At 36.1% G+C, this 23,196-nt stretch overlaps 1 protein-coding gene across 1 annotated transcript in view; it reads right to left on the bottom strand.

Moving 5' to 3' along the window:
• Positions 1–23,196, bottom strand: part of eys (eyes shut homolog) — a 243,598-nt gene that overhangs the window by 23,354 nt on the left and 197,048 nt on the right. The window contains 2 exon segments of the mRNA XM_047816667.1: positions 7,946–8,166; positions 12,395–12,503. Coding sequence (XP_047672623.1) covers positions 7,946–8,166; positions 12,395–12,503 — 330 coding nt within the window.

Raw genomic sequence — 23,196 nt, 5'->3', positions numbered from 1 at the left:
TTTTTATTTATATTTTTTTCTCTGAGAATCGATACTATGATATATAAAGAGAATACTCGGGCTTAGACATGGATATTTATCACAGGGTTTTTAATAGAAGAGATCCACAATCAGCTTGAGCCGGCTCTTGGAGAACACTCGACTGTTCAAACTATTTCCTGTTTGGTCTGCGCTGACACTGACTGTGGTTTGGCGGAGCATCTGGGTTTTTATTTTGGAAAATACTCTCTGACCCTTTCAAGGTTCATAAGCATCAACAGCTTGCTGTCTTTTTTCCCTCCTGCTCAGACTCCCACCACAAGCAAACATCAACATGAAAAATGTCACCCCAAAAAAAAAAAAAAATCATTGGAAATTTTTGATGTTCTTGACTTTCAAAATGAATAGCACTGGGGCTAAAGTGCAACTATAAATGAGTTGCCATGACAATGACAATGATTTATAAAATATATCAGAATATTCACTATTTGTGGGAAATGTGTAGCACTTAATACACTGCCAGTGTAATCGTGTCTATGATACTGATAAGTTTTAATAAATAAATAAATAATCTTTACTTTAGAAAAATGGCCTCTATTCCCTCTGAAAGACCACATCGTACTATCTCGCTTATGCTGTGCAGGCAGTGAGACACTTTGCAAGTCAATGTGTCACAGTGGTATCACTGGACCTGCCCTTATGAATATATTCTTTTGCTCTTTTTTCATTTAGTTGACCTTTGCTTAAGGTTAGAGTCTGTGTGTCTTTCTCATTTGCACTTTTCTTGTGGATAAATCATAATGAAAAAGCAAAAAACATAACAGATCCTACAGATCATTCAGATCCTTGAAATCACATTTTGTTTGTTAAAAAAAAATAGTATACTGTTATATAGCGATATATTACAGTAAATAACCGGTGGAAGAATGTTTCATATTGTTGTGTTCAGTTCCACAGGGATTAATATTGCAAGTCAATACACACATTTTTATTTAAGTATTTAAACAAATACATGATAAACATCATATAAAATATAATCTGGCAGAAAACAACATGTATACAAAAAAGAACATCTCACCACAGAAGCACTTTTACATTTACCAGAGTTAATAAGAAATTAATTATTAATGTAAAGGATTTTTTTTTTGCTAGCCAATGACAAAATACCAGGAAAGGCTGAAACCCATCAATACCTCTGATCTCTTGAAATGTATAAGAAACATAACCAGCTGAACACCTGAATAAGCCTAACATAGTCTGTCACACTTCCTGTATTCTTCTGTACTAGGCTAGTGGCTAAAGGGACATAATATTATGGTTAAACTGCAAATCAAATCTTTTGCTATTGTAAGCTGGAAGTGAGAACAATAACAGCAAATCATTTCATCCCCAAGCCATTAATACTTGATGCATATTCTACGCTAATAAACAGCATGGTTGTCCACCACAGGTGTCGATGCTTTTAAAGCATCATATTCAAATTACTTGGCACTTCAATGTGTTATTCTGCCAAAGAGAGAAGGTTGCAGTGCGTTTCACGTGCTCTTATATGACGAGCTAGCATTGTTGTAACCAGGGAAGAGGAAATTCCAACATCTTTAATGTGTGTTAATGTTTTAGATTTTTTTTAAATTTTAGCAGGACAAAAGTAGCTATTCAGAAGTGTGACTCACTTCAATGACTCAGCATGGTTAAGATGCAAAGTTTTTTTTATTACTTGTGTCATTTATATATATATATATATATATATATATATATATATATATATATATATATATATATTATATATATATATATATATATATATATATATATATATATATATATATATATATATATATATATATGGCACCAAAGACGTTAGCAGCAGGTGCTTTAAAACTATATGTTGTGAGGTGTGGATCTGCATGGTTTGTTCAGCACATCTCAAAATATTCTCAAACTGATTGAGATCTGGGGAATTTTGAGGCCAAGTCAACACATTGAACCCTGTCATGTTCATCAATTCTTTCCTGAACATTTTTTGACACTGTCGTCAGGAAATATTGTTGACATGAAGGGGTGTATAGGATGTGCAACCCAATGCAACCCCCAAGATCCAATGTTACCCAGCAGAACAATTCCCAGAGCATCACACATCCTTCTATTTATTTTTAGTGTCTGAAATACTAAAGTCAGTAATGAAATAAAAAAAAAACTTTGATAAATTAAACATAGTCAGATGTAAATTCTGCTGGCAAATACAAAAATATCATTCAGAGATCATAAACTCGACAGCCCATAAACAGAACAAGAATTTCACTTTAACATTTGATTCTTGGCTTGAGGCAAGGTTTTATTATTTCTTAATAATCTGTGACAATTTAAAAACATGGTGCCTGGAGTCACCACTTAACTGAGTCAAATGCTTTCTCAGTATATACCTTTATAAAAAGAAATAATGAGCTGCCATAACTAATAGTTATTTCTCTCTTGGAGGGGAAGAAAAAATAATTTGCATGAATAAATCAGTAGTGGATGTCAAATGAAAGAAAAAAAAAAACAATAGGAAAAACTCTGCCTCTGCGTATGTTCTCTTCATTTGTACCAGGTTTCAATGTTGGCTAGTCATGGTGTTAGATGGGAGGGATGAAATCTAATCTCTAACAACAGTTCATCAACAAAGAAGTTACAATATTAGTGCTGAGAATACTTTATATGAGGTTTCAGTGTAAGATTAACAATGACATAGGGGAAACTATGACACACACACACACACACACACACACACACACACACACACACACACACACACACACACACACACACACACACACACACACACACACACACACAAACACACAGTTACCAACATGGTTTTAATGTTCTGTTCATTGTAAGTTTTTTGTTGTTGCTTTCATTGTCAATGACAATGTTTTTCATCTGTTTTACAGACAATGTAATTTAATCCTTAACACTTTTTTTTTTAAAACAGAAAGTAATCTGCTGAAAACTTGCTGAAATGATGAGGGTTTCATTCCAAGAATTTTGAGATTGATGTGAGGATTAGCTCCTGTAGGCTGTTTCATATATATGATACTAAACAAATATGTTTGTTTAACTTTTGCCTTCTCAGAAACACTTTTTTACCACCTCGTATCTCTCCCAACAAAATAAAATACCCCCCGGGCAGAGAATTTAATGATCTCTTCCCACTCTACAAGACTCATTAATGTGATTCAAGGCAAACCGAATGCTTTACCATTCACATGGGGGTGACTGATTTAGCAAAAATCTAGACTTGTTTGTGACATTTACATTTTGTGGGTTTGTTTGTGTTAATATGCAGGAGGCACTGAGGGTCAGCTGCAGCAAGGCGCGTTCAAAAATGCAATGTTATTAACTTACAGCAATCAGCCTGAAATGTTACCAGCCCTTAGTGAATTCTCCCAGCCCTCTTTATTATCATTCTGACACTGTTTAGGAGAATTGTTCAGAGTGCCGAAATAAAACGATACGATATATTATGAGATTCTGAAACTGCTGTAGGATTTACAGGTGGTCGTACACTGTATGACCAAAAGTATGTGGACACCTGTTTTGTACCCATAATCGGTTCTTCCGTCAAACTGTTGTGTTAGCATAATATTGTTGCACATGTTTTTGTATGCATTCAAATTTTGCTTCACTGGATGTCACTTCAATATGCCAGTGAGTTCTGTGGTTTGTCTAGGTTGGTGTGGAAGAACTTGTGTCCTGCAGAAATCCCTGACCTCAACCCTCCTCACTTGACATGTTCTTGAAGATGTATGAGCCCAAATCCCAACAGTCATGCTCTAACATCTAGTGCATCTAGTCCTTCTCAGAACAGTGGAGGTTATTAGAACAGTAAAGAGGGACTGAATCTGGAAGCTCATGTAGATGCGATAGTCCAGAAACCTATGCGATATTTATGTGAACTTTTCCACAGCCATTATCCAGGAAAGATCAGATATCTGCTTCTCTGGTGTAGAATTTCTTTGGATTTACAATTTCATATGTAAAAGTGCCTCCTATCATGTGTTATGCAAATTGCAATTGCACTGAAAACCTTCGCACTTTTACATCCCAGTAGCTTCTATAAATGATCATACCAAAATACCCAAATAAAACAGGAGATTGACACCCTGAAAGCTCTGACCCCTTCTATCCTATACAGTATCTAGTGTAAAAGACATTTTAGCCAATAACTTTAGTTAGTTTCTTATTAGAAATACATGTTAGGTGTAGATACTTCAGTTAGATTATCATTGGCCTTGTTAGAAGATATAATAGATCAAGCACTGAGACAGAGAGATTATACTGAGTGGTTTTCTGAGTTATTGTTGCCTTTCTGTCAGTCTGGGCATTCTCTGTCGACCTCTCTCATCAACACGGCTTTTTCTGTCTAGTCCTATTCACTTTTCTATCCTATTTTTAATCCTATTTTTTCTCATGGTTGATGTAAATATTACCCAAAGCTGCTGGTACAGATCTGCCTGCCACCACATGACTGGCTGATTAGATATTGCAAGAATGAGTAGGTGTACCGGTGTTCCTAATAAAGTGTTCAGCAAGTGTATATTGGCAATATACTTAATATTTGCTTAGATATATTTTTCATCTTTAGTGTTTTATTGTTTCAATGCTTTCCATCTTATTTGTATTAGATGTTTTATTCTTCATTCTTAAGTCCTGTACAGTTCTTAGTTTACCCTGTATTACTTTTAACAGTAATAAGATTGTGGAATAGCCCTGATTTTTTGAGTTGCTAGTGTTAAATGGTGGTTTAGAAGGTAAGGATTTGGCAACCTAAGAGGTAAAACAAATAACAAGGAGTGGATGTATATACAAGCATGAAATATGAGAATAAGTGTTGTATGGTAGTCATCCAGCTTCAGGCTGAGGCTAAGCACAATATCTGCTTTCAATTTAATTCAGTTATCAACATTCCTTATCGAAAAGTATCAGACTTTACTGCTGAAGTGTCGCTGAGCTACAGTACTCAAGCTACGGACAGGATTGCAGTCTGTATGTAGCAGTATGTGCTTTCTGCCTGTGTGTTTAAATTTTAGTGCTAAAATCATTTGTGATTTCATTTTAGCAAACTGACTTAGACAGATTAACAGATTACTTATTTGATTTTGCTGTGCATGTTATTTATTTTATCTGCTTTTTCCTGTATCTCTCCTATGTGTTTTTTAGGTTTATGAAAAAAATATTATTTATTAAAAATATATGAATTTATTTCTGGGATTAATTAAGTGATCTGTCTTATTTTTAATGATGTGAAGAAGCGCATAACTTAAGGATAGTCTAAAGCTGCAATACTGAACTTATTTCCCTTATTTTAATACATGTTGCTTATTTAAATATATTTACATTTAGAATCCATATTTCTTAAATATTCTGACCTTTCTTAGCCAAGGACATGACTGAACTTATGACTAACAGACTGCCTGCTTTGGCAGAAACCTGCACTTGGTTCCCTGTTCTTTTAAATCAGCCAAAGACTTTAGGGCTGAAACTGACAGTGAAGATGACCGATGTGTTACTCTACAAGTAGGAACTGAGTGGATAATGTACAGCTGTTCACATTTGGCCCCTCTTCCCCTTCCTCTTAACCAGCCAATGGATCTGTCTTACCATCGTCACACAAAAGAGTCACGTCCATGAATCAATGCCAAGCTTGTATGTTGGTGGGAGGATTTAAAAAGGGGCAGCTTGGGCACTGCAATAAAAATGTCATCATTCAGCAGTACTGCAGTGCATGGTTGACTGTGAAGGGTTTTAGTACTTTGTGTGTGCGTGTGTATGTGTGTGTGTGTGTGGGAAGCAAGGTTATGGGGGCATGACAACAATGCTGCTGTAAGAGCGAGACAAAACGAGGATGGGGCGTCTAGAAGGAGGTACAGGAGATAAGGGGGGAAGGGGAGGGTGGAGAGTATTTGCAAACCATCTGTTGAAAAATGGCAGGCTGCAAACATCAGCTGTGAGCTTGGAGGAAAATTGTTCCTCCTACTCACTGGTGGGTTGGAGCTATTTGGATTACAGTTAGGGCAGCAGAATGCAAAGGCAGTTATCTGCTGTCAAAAATAAGCCCTCCAGCTACTTTTCCGCTTTTAAATCCAATGCGTGGAGACCTGTCTTAATGTCTTGGAGCTGTGTTACTAACGGCATTGTACATGAGTCAAAGTACAAAAACCCTTTGCTTTAATGTCTGATTTTGAATGGAGAGGGAGAATTATTACACAAAGATGCGGTTGTAATTTCATGCAGCGAATCCAGGCATCAATTTAGGCAAAGGGATGAATGCATGAAAGCTGCCCAATATGAAGCGAGAGAGACATGGGATCAAAGGGAAGTAGCAAGAAAACTGTTGGTACAAAAAAAAAATACTCCTGGAAGTAAGCTGGGAAAATGAGGCAGCGAGTAGGATGTAAATGAGACTATTTAAATGCAAACCCAGCAGGCCAGACTTCTCCATTTGAGCCTGACCCTCTTTTCAGGTGTCTCTCAATGGGCTATTACATGTGGGCTAGAAGGCTACATACAAGCCAAGTATTGTTGGCTTTAACGAAAATCTCCCCATGGCACAAACGGATCCATTGTAATTGACTACATTCTGTCAAATGGCCTACATTTGGTAATTTTAAAAATCACATCAGCGTATAGCGACAAGCTCCAAGTTAATGATGGTTCACTAGTAAAATCTAAAATGTAAACAAGTATGTGTGTGTGTGTGTGTGTGTGTGTGTGTGTGTGTGTGTGTGTGTGTGTGTGTGTGTGTGTGTCTGTGTGTGTATGAGCAAAATAAATGCAGTCCAAAACACTTTCAAAGAAACAGCACTTTCATCTTTTTGAAAGCCTCAATAGCTTAAAAGCGAACATCCTCTATAGTAATTATACTGTTAATGTCAGCTTGAACTCACTTATATTGAATCTAATCATAGCTTTTAATCATCTACTTTGTCTGTATGATGCTGAATGGGTACTGGTACTGTTGCAAAACCCACCAAATTATAAAACATTAAAATGCTCTTTTTCTATCAACTAAAATCTGTTAATGTGTTCATCAAAAGAGACTTGCTTTTTGCAAAAGTGAACAAAATGATAAGTATTCACTAAAAATTGGCCACAATCAAATGATTGCTTGAGGTTAACGTGGTCACACATCCACGGCTTTGTTAGCATACATCAGTAATGCAATCAAGCCTGTGATTACAGTCATTTTCAACTCAAGCTTGTGTCTGCTTCGCTAACGTTGCGCACACACCTGTTTTGTTATCCCAGAGAAGGTTCACGAACATGAAGCTTTTTACAAAAAGCTATCCGGTGCTTTTTGGTTCTTTCTAAAGTGATTAAAGGGAATAATGGGTCATAGTGTTTAAAAAAACAGTACTAATGGACTAATGTATCTACAAAAAGAAGACTAATGTACAGATGTTTCTAAAGTCAGCTTATCATTCTGCTTTAAAAATATGAGATAGTGGATATAGCCATGTTCCTCCATTTACTCTCCTTCAGCTTAAATCTATTTTCATATGTCGGCTGATGCGCCAGTACACTTTATAGCATATTTCGATTAGGTAAGTGCTACTGAATATCTTATATTTAAACAGACTTTGTAAGGTTCCCTATTTGTGTGAGCAGCATGAATTATGAATTAAACATGAAGGTCATTGCTCTGATGAAATATACAAGACTCTCCTCCAAAGAGGAAATCCAGTATATATTCAGCTCAACATTGCAGAGGTACGAGCTACCACTGGGGATTGTGGACAATGATGCCATATCTTTTTTACCTTAATGACCACCTGACAGTTTTGGATCCTTTATCAATTAATTAGCAGAAAAGGAAGCCTGAGTGTGAGATAGAAGCACTGCTTTATAATATGTGGGAACTGCACGAATTAATGCTCTAAAGAATGGCTGGGGACCATTCGAAGGATGAACACTGATTGCATACCTGATGCAGGTTCCTCCATTTCTGCATGGTCGGTGCTGACACTTTGTTGTATCACAGTTGTGGATGTGTTGGCCATGATAAGCCTCTTCCATCATGTGCAGTTCTTTAGAGTTGACCTGAAGCTCCATGATGCAGCCCACAAAGCCTGAGACATTGTCAGTGCTGTCATGCAGCTTGGAAGGAAATGGCACACTACCCAGGAAAGTGGGTCCAAACACAACCTGAATGAAAAAAACAAGACAAAACCTTAGCTACATACAAACTGTGAGTTTGCCACAATTTTTCATTCTAGAAAAAATCAGATACTGATGATAATCACAGTTTTTTTTTGGATTAATCATTTCAAATAATTTTATTCAGAGTACCATGAAATGAACACCAAGCAATGTAATGCTATGCTAAAAAGTATACACTGCTAATTAAATTAAATACATTTACAAATAGGAAATAGACAGCCAACATAGAGGTCACTTTAGTGGTTATAGAGTTTGAATGTTGAATATATTTTATGCACCAGAGCATTATAAAAGAACCATTAAGGCCAAGATAGCAGCACATATATTGATATGTAACTCATTATAATTATTATAATGCATTAGAACATTCAGTTTTCTCCTTTTAAAAGCAGGAAGCCAGGCAATCAACCATATGTGGATGTCCAGCAATATATGCATTCATTAAATATGGATTAACAAAACTAACGAAGATGCACAAGCTTTTATACATAAAAAAAGGTTGATACATAGGATACACTGCATGAAAAAGAACTGCATCATAAACACAATCAGATTAATATGACAAAGCCTAATCTGTTATATAGTACAATGGCAATGGGTAGAATGTTCAGGGTGAAAAGTAATAAATCACTCTCATTACTGTACTTGAGTTCATAAGGCAATGTAATGGTAATTAAACTGCATGAGTTGTTTTTTTTTTCCACAGTAAGAGGGAATTATGAAACATTTAACTCTGGAAGACTCTTAGCCAATAAAATAAGAGTATGTGCAAATTTTAACATGAAACAAAGCCATTTCCTGACAAATGTCTACATTTCGGGTGCTAAGTAAGTAGCAGCAATCTCTGAGACAGTGGAGATAGATCACATATCTTTAATTTTAACTGATTAAAACAAAACGATGTGATGTCAATAATCAAGCCAAAACTTGTTGAGATATCTGTATTTCACTGCCCAACATCCTACCTTCAGAAACGTGTACTTGTGAGTCATTAGCTAGCTGAGTGAACTTGACAATCTACGCTGGTATTTGTTTCACAGTATGAAAGCTCTGTATTCAGCTAAGAATACCACTTCAGTGTTCAGTAATGACTGCTGATTAGTGCTGTGTTGTGTTGTAAATGTACCCAAATGCTCATGTATTTGAGAGTGTTTGCTACAGAGCTAACGATGTAGCTAGAAACATGAATTAGGTTGAGTTATCTAATAAACCTAACAAGTTACACAAACATTGCTTGGTCTTGGTTAGTTAACATAACATTAAGAACATTTTAAGATTAACTGTGCCAGTGGAGACATATAGCCTCTTCCGAAAGTATTGGAACAATGAGGCCAGTTCTTTAGTTTTTTGCTAAAAAAAAAAAAAAAAAAAAAAATATATTAAAACATTTGGGTTTTTGATAAAAGATTAAAAGACTAAAAAGTTGAATATGGGGAAAAAAACAACCTATTTTAAAGCTGAGGAAAGAGAGCACTCAGGGGTTAAGCATGGTTGTGGTAGTGTCATCTCTTGGGCTTGCGTGACTGCTTCTGGATCAGGATTACTAATCTTTATTGATGATGTAACTCATGATGGTTGCAGCAGAAAGAATTCAGAAATCTAGAGAAACATTCAGTCTGCTAATTTGCAATCTGTTATAGAGGAACATTATCATGCAGCAAGACAATGACTCAAATCACACCGCTAACACAAAGACTTCATCAGGGGAAAAATGGAAGGCTTTAAACTGGCCAAGTCAATCAGCAGATTCTAACCAAGCTGAGCCGTATTCCACCTCTGGAAAAGGAGATTAAAAGGAAAAAAAATCTCCAAAACAATATGAAAAGAACTGAAAAAAGCTGTGATACAAACCTGAATGTACCAAAAACAAAATATATCACAAAAGAAGAATGCAGCAGGCGTTTGGGTTTCTGGGTTGATGCAGTTAACCAAGCAAGCAACCAAATATTATGAGGTTCTTAATTTAAAAATCAGGCAGTCTGCAATCAAAGGTGTCATGTAGTTTAACACATTTAGATGTAAATATCAGAAATTCTGATCTATCGTCTCACTCATCTTTTTATTTCAATCCCAAATGTCTTCAATGAATAGCAAAAACAGAAGAACTGGCCTTGCTGTTCTAATCCATTCAGCAGAGACTGTATAAAAAATCATTTGTAAAGTAATTACTCAAGTAGAATTGTGACTAATTTAGACTTTTATTCAAGATATTTGTTACTATGGTAGAAGTAACAAAGTCAGTGTGCAGTGTATACGTTGCACCACAATTGGGAATGTCAGTTCAAACCAAATCAAATCTTATTGGTTACACACAGAAGGATATACTGTACAGTAGAATGAATTTTATGGTGGTCCAGTGACATTATCACTACAAATCAGTATAAAAGAAAGTCGAAGCAACCCGAATGCTTACACAGTTCCAAGTAGTTTTAATTGGTATTCAAACTACAGAAAAATCATTAAAAAACAACAACTAAGTAATGCATAAACAAAATGGAATATTTTTGAATGATATATCTCAGTAAAGAAAATTCTGAACGAATACACCGAGTTGCTGTTCAGAAAAATAAGCGAAGTGTGAGGAAGTTTAACACCTCGAGCACAGAGTGTGAAACACATTTCCATCTCAAATGTAGGCATATTCCAGTTGAAATTTCATCCATCCAATAACATGCTGCATATACAGTAGTACAGGAACTGCGAGAGCACATTCCAGAAAGAACCCAAACTTTGAAACACATGGCATGTTTGTATTATTTTCCACTTCCTGTATTGTCATCTGAAAACATGCAGCACTTTAATCATTTGCTGAGCAAAGAAGTTTCGGCTGTTAACATTTTACTCAGTGGAAAGCAATATCCTTACCAAATTAAATAAGTATACAATTCAACAGGCACATTCAACCCAGTCAGCACAAAGCTACTTGGAGTTTTTTCCTCAGAAAGAAAAAAAAACATCATCCAGTCAGTAAAACACTGATATTCGTTTGTTCCGGTCTTAATGAAAGGAGTGAATAAGTAAGCAGATTTTTTTTGTCTCACAAAACTAAGTCTTATTTTGGTTTATGAAGTGATGAAATACTGCAGAAATAAAATAAAAAAAAAACATCAGAACTGGACATCTTTTTAAAACGTCCAACATACATAGCAGTTTGCGCCTGAGTTATAGATTTAATATAGCTGTCATGGGTGTGTATAATGACAGTGGCAAAGTCATTTCATACCACCGTGCTGCTGAACTGTGACAAAGGTGCTGGCTATAATTGAAACACTATGTGTATATAAATGCACTTGAACTAATATGTGTTCATTTCTATTGAAACTGCTCATTCACATAAGCTTTTAGATGGCAGATCATCTGTTTATACTAAGACTAATGAGAAAGAAAGAAAATGTGTTATCATTTCTACAGTCAAGATGAAAACGTCTGAATCGAATCGATATAGTGTCATAAACAGAGAATGTGCTTTCTTTCTTTCTTTCTTTCTTTCTTTCTTTCTTTCTTTCTTTCTTTCTTTCTTTCTTTCTTTTTTCTTTCAGGAATAAAAATACTAATATTACATCTAAATAATATACATGATGTGTAATTCATAAATAAATATAATTGCTTATCATTGGTAAACTGCTGTGGAATATGAACCAAAAAAAAATCTTAATGTTGTTATGTTAAAAAATCCACTTCCAGGTGGTAACTGTAACATTGCATCATTGATTATTTTCTAGAACGGCGCATGCTGTCATGTTTTATTCCTTACTAAACTATAATCTTTTGGCCAAACCTTTATGATAGGCCTTTAAGAGAACAACTCACTTGAATTATTTATCTATTATTCCATTTCAAGCTTTCTGATTATATCTGTTGTTATTTTTATTTATATACAAGTGAGGAATCAGATTTGTGTATCATACTGTATTAAACATCAAAATACAAGACGCATGAGTGTACAATTCTTTGTGTAGTTCACTAATAACCAACAAAAGGACCAAATATTATGGTGTGAACTGTGTGTGAAAATCCTGAACACACATAATCTCACGTTCTCACTATTAATGTCATCTAATTCTAAGACAAATATTTCACTTTTACCATCTGTTCAAAAGGTGACTGGATCATGATCTCAACCCAACAGACGACGCTCACAATAAATGCCAAAGTCTTACTGGTTAAATACCAAATAAAGTTCATTTGAAATCAGTGATTGTATTGGATTTACCTCAGACGAGGGTTCAGATACATATTTCTGTGATCGATTAGCAGTTCCATTAGCCGCAGCTATTTCAATCATGCACAACCCTCCGTCTCTGCTGACAGGCAACCGATATCTGAGAGTAAGAAAGAAAGAGAGCAGAGGGAGGGAAAAGAGTGGAAAGGGAGAGATATGGAAATGAAATCAGAATATATATATGATTGTATGAGTGAGGGAGAAGAAGAGTGACAGCAAGAGGGGGCACAAAAGAGTGAGATTGTGAGAGGAGGTGTAAAAGGGAGGGAAATCTCATTAGAACATGGAGCATTCACAATAAATCCATTTAAGCATGAAAATGATGCAGACTTGGCCGGGGGAGTGCGGCCTGGTAATGGAGCTGGTGTGACTTGCTGACTCTCACCGCTTCAAAAACTCACCGTCACACTGCATCAACTCTGCATCAGAGTCAAATCATCCTCAATTACCCTTTCCATTCCATCACCATTACCACAGAACAGCATTCACTTATGCATCATGCATATATATATATATACACACACACACATATATACATATATACATATATAATATATATTTATATATCATCGTCTTCAGCCGGTCGGACCCCATTAACAGGTCTCCTGCTGGCAGGAACAGGCTGCTGCTTTGAGATAATTTTTTAATGTGCTGCCAGAAGGTGTAGATGATAGAAAGGATGTTTTTCTGACGTTTTCAGCAGATCAGAAACCTTAGATTTTAATAACCGGAATAAAAAAAGGTCTCATAAAACATATTTTTATAAGATAAAAACCTCAAAGGAATGTTGAGATTTTTTTTTAGGCAAAACACCTGAGAACGTCTTTATTCTGAATCAGTTCACGCTAAGAGCATAATGCTAATGAAACGTTCATGTGGACACTGGGCTAATACAAGCAGAACATTGCTATTAATACCAACAGAAACATTTATTGGATTCGTATAATGGCTTGTTGGGTTAGACATGGCAATAAGAAGAATTCATTTTGGAGGGGAAAATGATCGAGAGTTGAAAAACGATTTCAATTTAGATATTTAGAAACTTTCTTATTATAAGTAGCATCAAAATCCAGACATCTAGACTTCAAAAAGGCATAAATTTGAGGAAGATTTCTTTAACTAATGTTGTCAAGAACTACTTGCTTTCACAGGAATAGGTTATTTAACTGACATGGCAAAATGGCAGATACTTTTTAATTGTCACTAAATTCAACAAAACTCTTGACTCAATGGACTTTTGAATCAAGTGACAATCTAGGCAAGTAAAGAGATCTTGAATAACAGAAAAGATATGTAATATTTCTCATTATAAGAGAATATATATTCTAACAGATATCGAGGTAATCTTATATAACAAATATAAACCTATTTCTGGACAATTCAATATTAAAATGATTTAATTCTATTCTAAATGCTTGGGATTTTGTAATGAGTGAAAATATCTAGGATCTTTATTAAAAAAAAGGAGAAATATTAGTTTTTAGCTAATTAAATATTAGTTTTCAAGAAGTTACACTTTAAAGGAAAAACACTGTGTTTTACAGAAATCCAGATATATGCCAGAGGTGGCAATGGCTAAGAAATAAATCTTGCGATTATTTACCAGTACTGTATTCAGCATACAGCAGAAGACAAACAGGGTTAAGTGTGTTTAAAGGATGTTTAATATGAGCAGATTCCGAGTCGTAATACGATAACAGGATGAGCACAGGGCTGTGTGTATCATAACAGCAGCAGTATCTAGGTGAGAAGCAAGAGTGAGACTTGAGCATAAACTGGTTAAATCTGTAGGGTATCCATGTGAGTCACTATTCACACATTTCATAGCTAAACAACAACCTGCTTTGGATGTAAGACAATTATTATGGGTTTAGCATTTAAAAAGACACACACACACACACACACACACACACACACACACACACACACACACACACACACACACACACACACACACACACACACGCAAATGCACATACTGTACACACATAGATATGTGCACACACACACATGCAAATGCACATACAAACATAGATATGTGCGCGCACACACACACACACACACACACACACACACACACACACACACACACACACACACACACACACACACACACACACACACACAAAACTGAGTCACTGTTATTTTCACACAGTCATAATTCTTAAGACTGCTTTTGATTGCATATATTCCAGTGTGCTCATAAACTTCACTGTCTCTACCTTACACTGCTGGGTTTGTGTACTGTATTCTGTGCTGCGGGGGTGGATTCCTGCAGGCTACCATCGCTCATTTGAAACGTCAAAGGATGACTCGTTTGAAGTCATGTGAAAAAACAAAAGAAATTGGCCTGATGTGAATGTAACAAAAGGTCTCTTGACAATGATCTAATGCAACAGAACGTTTCAACATGCTACTCATTTCCCCACAAAGTCTATTTTTATTTATTCAGCTTCCATTCCATATGTGTGCCACTATTTTTGACAAAGAGGACATATACGCTCATTTTCCCAGTGGCTAGAAGCGAGAGCTGGACTGGATCATATAATCAGATGACACTACAGCAATGCATGTTTGGCATGCCCTTGGGGGGGGGGGGGGGGGGGGTTATATTGTTATATATATATTATATATATTATTTTATATTGTTATATTATATTATATTGTATGATTAAAAGACCTTTATTTTCTTATGACGCTATGATATTTCTGTGGGTGTCTGGCTGTAGGATAAAAAAGATCAAGAACAAGGATACAAGAGTTTTCAACTCAGTATTGTACCCTAGAATAAAAAAAAACAAAAAAACAAGGTCCTGATTTAGCATTGTTCAAAATACCCTGCCGTTCCTCATTGTACCGCAACTGTCAGCATTCCCAAAAAAAGCATCTGCCTTTTCCCATATGGGAGCATCTCTTGCTATTATTCTAAAGTAACAAACATTTTCCTATTTCTGATCGTTGAAGGGGCGACAAAGGGAAAAAGGAAAAATAAGATTGCCTAATGACCAGATGCAAGCAATCAGGCCGATTGCCCTTGCACTAATTTGAATCGGCATTGCAGGACACCTCCTCATAGGCAATCACTGCCCTTCAACTTCAGGTAGTGCTAATTACAAGGCTAGGCAAGTTATGAAACTCGTTCTGCATACAGATGGGGGCATTAACACCCAGTAAAGCCTGCAAGCAGGAAATGCAAACTGATGGGCAACGTATTATACATGTATCAGGTTATGAGACTTGATTGAAGCCATTTTATGATGCTATTGTTTATGAAATCTCTAATAAAGGCTATAATGCTGTGATCTATAATGAGGTGATGCTTATCTTAATTATGGAATGTTAATCACGTTACAGATATTGTACAGCTGTTTATATTAAGGGGCTGTGCACAAGATGAGATCTGACTTCTGAGATCGGAATCTATTTGCAAATCGCTTCAGTGCTTCAGTTTCAATTTGATGAGAAGGATTTTAAAATGTAGTAAAAATAAAAGATATAAAGACTTGTTTGTACAGTGTGGCTGAGCTGCCCTGTCTCGTCTGTAATTGCTGGGTGACTATACGGTGATGACTACTGTCTAAAATGATCCTAAGCAATCACATTTTCTTTCTTTCTTTGTGTCTGATTGTATATAATAATATATCTGATATGTTCTCCTGTACACATAGACTTTATCTGCAGGAGTGTGACAGAAACACTGCAGAGACTACGAGTAAAAAAAAGCCTTGCATACTACCACTAAGGGCTTCCTGAACCATGTATCAAAACTAGATTTGGATTTCTCTAAAAAAAAAAAAAAGGACAAAAAGGAAAAAAGGGATCTAAAGAGTGGAGAATTTAGCCTTGCTTACTAGTTCTAATACACAGCGAAGAAAGAAAGAAAGAAAGAAAGAAAGAAAGAAAGAAAGAAAGAAAGAAAGAAAGAAAGAAAGAAAGAAAGGAAGAATTTGGAAAGAAGGGAGAAATGGAGGAAAAACAAAAGGACAAAAGAAAGAAAATAGAAGTAAATGAGTTGGCAGGAAATAGAAATGTGAGAAAAGCAGAAAAAAGAAGGAGAATGAAGAAAGTGTCAGATATTAATGACTAAAAAAAATCAGCAAATAGACAGTTAAAAATGAGAAAGAAGAGTTTTGATTAAGTGGCTGTGGGTCAGAAGGTGTGCAGCTGAACTGTATGTGTTCATTGTGATGATCAGTGGAAGCTGAAATGCAAACAGACAAACATTCAATCGACGTATCTCACAGGAAACATCTGAAACGTTAAGGTTTTGGGAAATCTCTTCAAAACCTAAAGAAAAAGTAAAGATTCTTGCTGAAAAAACTTGTCTTGTATGTTGAGTACAACAATGAAGAAGAAGAAGAAGAAGAAGAAAAAGAAGAAGAAGAAGATGAAGAAGCTTCAGGAAAAATGTTACAGAGCAAGGCTTACAGCATGACCAGGCACACATCCAGACCCCCTGAAACACAAACATACTTAAAGATCCTGTGTTCAAATTCCATTAAAAGAGTAGAAAATTAGTCAAATATAATTAGGCATCGTTTTCCTTGCTACTGCTCAGGAAAATAAGCTCATACGGCCTTGCTGCTCTAGCTGAATGGAGCGGTAAATGGATGACTGGTTATACAGGCAGTTAAGGAGAGGAGCTTGAGACAATCCACATTGCTGTTAAACCTCTGACAATAAACAGCAGCGAAGCCTGAGAGCATTTCCCATTCAGAGCGCTTGGCTGGATACAGGTCGTTCCTTTCAGTGCTAACGCAACCGAACCACGGTGTAAACAAACACCTATTCAATATTTCATACCAAAAAAAAAAAGTATTTCTCATTCCCCTCTCAGATGTAACTTATTCATCGCATCATCCAAAATCAAAAGCAGCTTTTTGAGCTCAGCAGGATAAGATGTGCGCTTAAATTATTCAGCTTTCGGTGCTGCCTTTTTTTTCCTCCCCTCCCCCTTTGGCCTACCTTCTGATCTATTGCTGTAATAAGAACGAAGTCTCACTAACTTTTATATCCGACTCATTGAAGACTTTCTCCCCAGCCTCGGCACCTCACCCGAGACATTTTTAACCATGCCAGTATTAATGGATTAGGTGATATATTACCTGAACAGCTTCTCTCCAATACAATTATCCTATCTCTGGGATCAGTTAGCATGTGTTTGCAGGGTTGAAGATACAGCATGCAAACCTGAGCTGAGATCTGATGCAACGCAGTGACATTTCATACAAACACAGGGTGCGTAGTGTGGGGAAAGACACATGCAATTGGGCTTCTGTTACAATGCACATTTCAACAAAGGTTGCACTGAGCTTGGGGGGTGGGGGGTGGGGATGGGGGTGCAGAGCAAAGATAAAATACTGATCGCTCGAAGTGTGGAAGGTGTCAAGAGCTGGCAACAGATGGCAGTAAAACATCATACTGTGGAGGCTTCAAAGTAAAGTGTGAGTGCGCACACACACACACGCACACACAGACACACACACACAGACACACACACAAAATGCAGCTTCAGTGGTGGGTGTAAAGAAGGAGAAAAGGAGAGAGAAAAAAAAGAAAGAAACAACAACAAACTGAAAATGAGAGGGAGTTCTTTTCATATCGCATTCCCAATTCCTGCAGGATTGGCACAATGTCAGCCGAAGACCGAATCCTGAGAAACTGTGATCTCCTGGAAGTACCACTTTCAATATACCTATGCAGCCACTTAAGGACACATTCGTGTCTGGCTGACTATAAATGGAGGCTAAATAGGTCAAGCCTTTTAGATACTTCACTAGTTTTTAACCACCATAAGACCCATTCTGAATACAGAGCCATTCAGGAAAGAATGAATACACAGAGTACCACCTGCTGCTGCTTATTTTGCCTCATTTAACAACATATAATGCATTTTCTTAATGCAACCCACCTAGGAGGTGGGAGAGAACAGAGCGTCCTCTGTATGTTTGTTCTGGTTTGATTGCTCCTCTCATTGACGAGTTTGTGTGTAGGCTACATTGCTGCGTGGTTACAGATCAAGCTGGTTCCCCTGGTCACGCTCCACATCATTTATTTCCTTTATTTCCTTTCTTTTAACAACAGAAATTGTCACAAAGCAGCTGCACACAAATCCAAATGTAGACAAAGAATATGTGCTTGCAAATGAATGAATTTATTTCATGATACAGTGATTCTTTTGGAGCGCCAGTGACGCGCACTTTGTGCTATATGAGAAGGTATTTTTTTTTAGCTCTACATGATTCTCGACCCACATTTTTGGTTCTTTTAATTATACGCACCGTATCAAAGCAGCAGACAGCAAATGAACTAAAAGTATCCATTTGTGGTCTGACTCAGACTAATAAGTGTGAACGCACCCTTAGATCCCTAATGAGCAAGTCAGAAGCACTGCCAATGATAAACTCCATCAGACAACATAAAGAGGAAGCCTTGAGATGAAACAGATCTAAAGGGGAACGCTTCTGGGTGACAGCAGATACATGGGGACACCTTTTCTCCACTGTATTCCATAAAGTCACACAGTACTCAGTGTCTAGAAAGGATGTTCCCTAGGAGTGTCATAGACTTTACGATAACAGCAGCAGTTCTTCACTTAAATAAGTCTACAGTAACAGGTACAGATAATTTTCTTATCATTCAAGTGATGCTCGATGATGTTTAATAGCCTGGATTCATCCATGTCCTTTCAGCTGACTTTCAGCTACAAGTAAACCAGACATATTCAATCAGACATGATTACCCAAAACAGTAATACACTATAGCACTGCAAAGGACAATAAAAATATCCAAGTATAAAGCTGCTGACAAAAAAAATAAATAAATAAATAATAATCATACAGGAGAGAACAAAGAAAAATTAAAAAGTCAATCTGTAAGATTAGAAAGCCATGATAGGGATTATGGTTGATCTTTGCCACTGTGTGACTTGAAATTACACACACACACACACACACACACACACACACACACACACACACACACACACACACACACACACACACACACACACACACACACACACACAAACACTACTGCTGAACATCCAGGTTTACCCATCCATATTTTTATAAGCCTATATACAATGTTTACAGCTTCCCCTTCATTTCAGTCGAAGCAGCTAAGACACATTACTAACAAAACTGTTTATTGCTTCTAGTCTGCCATGCATACATTGCGCTTTCCCTTTATCATGCAGTAAAGTGGGTTTATTAGGAACTGCATTGACTATTATGTTTACACATGAGCAGGTCAAACTGCATTGAGGCTGCAGCTATTAAAAAAACCATCACATGAAATATTTTACAGAATGAAAACAATTCAAAACATAATTACTAGAGTGTCAGTGTAAGTACCTTAGATTTGAAAGCCGCACATTATTTTTAAAATTTTTAGGATGGTTATACTGCCTAATATACTGTATGCCACCTACAGTGTTTTTTTTGTTTTTTTTTTTGTTTTTTTTAGATATATCCGTTAATAAAATGAAAAGATTTATATACTGATGTAAAATCACTATGAGTATTATAAAAGAAAGAAATAAACAAATAAACAACAAAAAAAACCTCTACACATCAGTAATAGTTATATTTATGGCATTGGTTATATAAAATAAAAGCTGACACACAAAATACGGTCTTTCCAGTAAAAAACTAAAAATGAAATATAAGATTTTTAGATTGATATATTTTTAGTTATAGTATTTTCTATACGATTCCCTATGATTTTCTATAATCAATGATGCTGAAAAATTCTTCCATGTAATTAAGTTTAATATAAATATTTAATCACAGTAATGAAAGAACATGAAATGTGTTTTTTTTTCCCCACTAAGGCCCCATCTATGGTTTTGTGTACCTTCAACGTGCATCTGTTTTTAGAGGTTTGCTCAAACGTTGTTATCAGCTACAAATCCTGTATACACTGTGCCACAATATACACAATTATCTGTAACAGGCACAATACATGACAAGCAATGTAGCTCGATTTATTGAATGGAGCAAGAATTTCTGTATTAATGTTGATCCTGCTCCTTGCTGAAGGCGCCGAAGACTGAAACTGGATTTAGAAGTGCAATTACACCAGTCTTTTAAGATTAGGTAATTTTGTTACATTATAAGAGATGATCCCAATAAAAGCATGGCTAAGGTCTGTAACAGGCCATGCAATAACGTGTTCTCCATGTGAGATATGGTGAAGAACCTTTAATTATTGACTTGCACTAAAATTAAATGACTACTTGCTGTTTAGGAGCATGAAAGGAGCACGATAGAAGCGTCTGGAAAGCAAGATTGAGTTTAAAGAGTTTTTGTTGTTGCTTCTACCGTATTTCTGTCGAACATTTTATTGTGCCACTTCTTCCGCATACTGATGAAAGTAAAATGCAATACTCTGAGCAATTACATTCACCACTGCTAAAAAAAACATCCTCGGCATTTAATGGTGCAATAGTCAATGGTGCATTTCTTTCTTTAAATAGGGAAAAATAACCCAGCAAATACACAAACATGATAAAAAATTATTCAAGCCATTGCATTAGCACAAGTGTATTATGTGCCTGCAAGAAACCTGTTTGAAAACCTGCCTTCTGAAACTCCCCGACACCCCTTCACTTTATCCCCCATGTCAGTTTGTTTGGAGAGGAAAAAACATGGCTCAAGCCTGTAAGCTCTGTGTGCAGGCAGATAATTCTTGTTTTAGTAAAAAAAAAAAAAAAAACAAAAAAACATGCTGTGCTTGGAGAAACACTTTAGAAGAAATAATGCAATAAAACCAGAATAAACAAAGGCAGTGTTTTTTTTAGAGCATTTTATTACTGGTGAATCCGGTAGCAGGAAGGATTTCCTCAAAGTCAGGTCAGGAAATCTGAATGCTAAAATGCTAACATCAGCCTGCCAGTACACTGAAGACAGTGCTTTACAATACATTTTGGTGTTTATTGTTATTCTTACTACATTACTGTTTATTTTTATATCCTCGAGCTTATGTGTTATTATAATGATTATTCTGTATCTAAGTACTTTTTAAAAAAAAACTTATCTAGCAAAGTTGCCAATGCCCTTAAATAAACAGAGTAGTGCTAATCCTTGCTAATGCTGTTGAACTTGCTAACAGTTCAATTTAATTCAATTCCAATTTATTTGTATAGCGCTTTTAACAATGGACATCGTCTCAAAGCAGCTTTACAGAACATAAGAAACATAATACAAAAAATTGTAAAAATTTAAATTGATAAATTGTACAAAGATTAATATAATAGAAAAATTAGTATTTGTAAATTTGTATGACTTATATTTAAATGTGTTTGTATTTGTTAACAAAACTCTCTTAGATGGATGAGGAAGAAACCTTGAGAGGAACCAGACTGAAAAGGGAACCTCATGCTCATTTGGGTGACACTGGAGGGTGTGATTATAAATATAAAATCCGACAATTGTGTATTAATGAGGAGGTTGTTGCCCTCAAAGACCACATGGCGTTGGCATCTCCTCTTAATAAATCTGAATACTTCATGAAGCAGAGTCCAACTGGAGCTGGTACATCTCTAGATACCTCAGGACCCTCACAGGGTTGGTCTCGTCTCAATGAAGGTCCGAAATCTTCATGACATGGAACACAACTGGAGCTGGTATAATCTCTGTATGTCTCGTTATGGGTAGAAAAGTCCAACAAAGATTCTGGGTAGGAGCTTTGTGAACATAAGGAGGAATGTGCATGAAGGGACCGTTTACATGTAAAACCACCATTTACCAATTAGCTAATGTGCATATATTTCTTTCTTTCTTTCTATCACTCCCCGAGTTTTCACTAAATAGATCAGTTGCTGAAAACTAATTCAGTGAAGGTTTTTTTTCAGTGTGTAACATTTTCTGTATGAAATAATAATTAGTATAAAAAAAGAAACCAGTCGTGTCCTGTATTTCATGTTCTTTCACTGCTATGATGGCTTATTATGTTTTTTTAGCTGGGAATAGCATAGTGGAAGCACACTTTCTCATCCCCTGTTGAATGCTTTTCATTACAGAGATTAACGAGTGGAAAAAAAATGTGCCACATTGTCTGCACGTCAGAAAGGAAAAGCATTAATGTTGGTTTATTGCAGGTCATGATGTTTCACCTCTATATTTCACTCTGGCATGGAATCTTCTTTATTTTCTACCAAAAAAAAATAAATATCTGATGAATATCTTTTAAGTGCTTTTAAGTTTGTTAGACATTATGCTGTTATTTACTTTAGTGGAATCATCACTTAATAAAATTAGCAATGAAGGTGAGTATTTATACATGAGAATTCTTTTTTTTAGAAACATTGCACTATTTACAACTTTTTTAAGCATATTTATGTTTTCTCATTTTCCTGCAAGGAGCTTATAAATCTGGAGTTGATTGTAAGTGGTCTACAAGTGGTTTTCTCTGAGGTTCAGAATAAAGCACCTGAAAAGGTTTGTAATTTTCACTCAGCTGCTAAACATCTGCACAAATTCGCTTGGCCTCATTTACAAACATTGATATGTGAAGTACCAAAATACTCATCAACAGAACAGCTTGTGGGGTCTTGAGTGTTCAGTTATCAGCAAAATATCACAACAGAATGGAAACAGCTCCTACAGCAGGGGTTTTTAAAATGCCAATCATACAGACATGATTGTACGTTTGTCGATAAGGATTTCACCTGAAATGTCCGAAATGAGCTTCGATGTGAGATAAAGATGGAAAGATAACTGCAAACTCTGGGTAGTTAAGAGAACTAGCTATGATAACTGGCACATAAGACACACACAAAATCGTTCTCT

The sequence above is a fragment of the Tachysurus fulvidraco genome, chromosome 7 (assembly GCF_022655615.1).
Source record: "Tachysurus fulvidraco isolate hzauxx_2018 chromosome 7, HZAU_PFXX_2.0, whole genome shotgun sequence".
NCBI lineage: Eukaryota > Metazoa > Chordata > Actinopteri > Siluriformes > Bagridae > Tachysurus > Tachysurus fulvidraco.
This window is presented reverse-complemented; position numbering and strand designations above follow the sequence as displayed.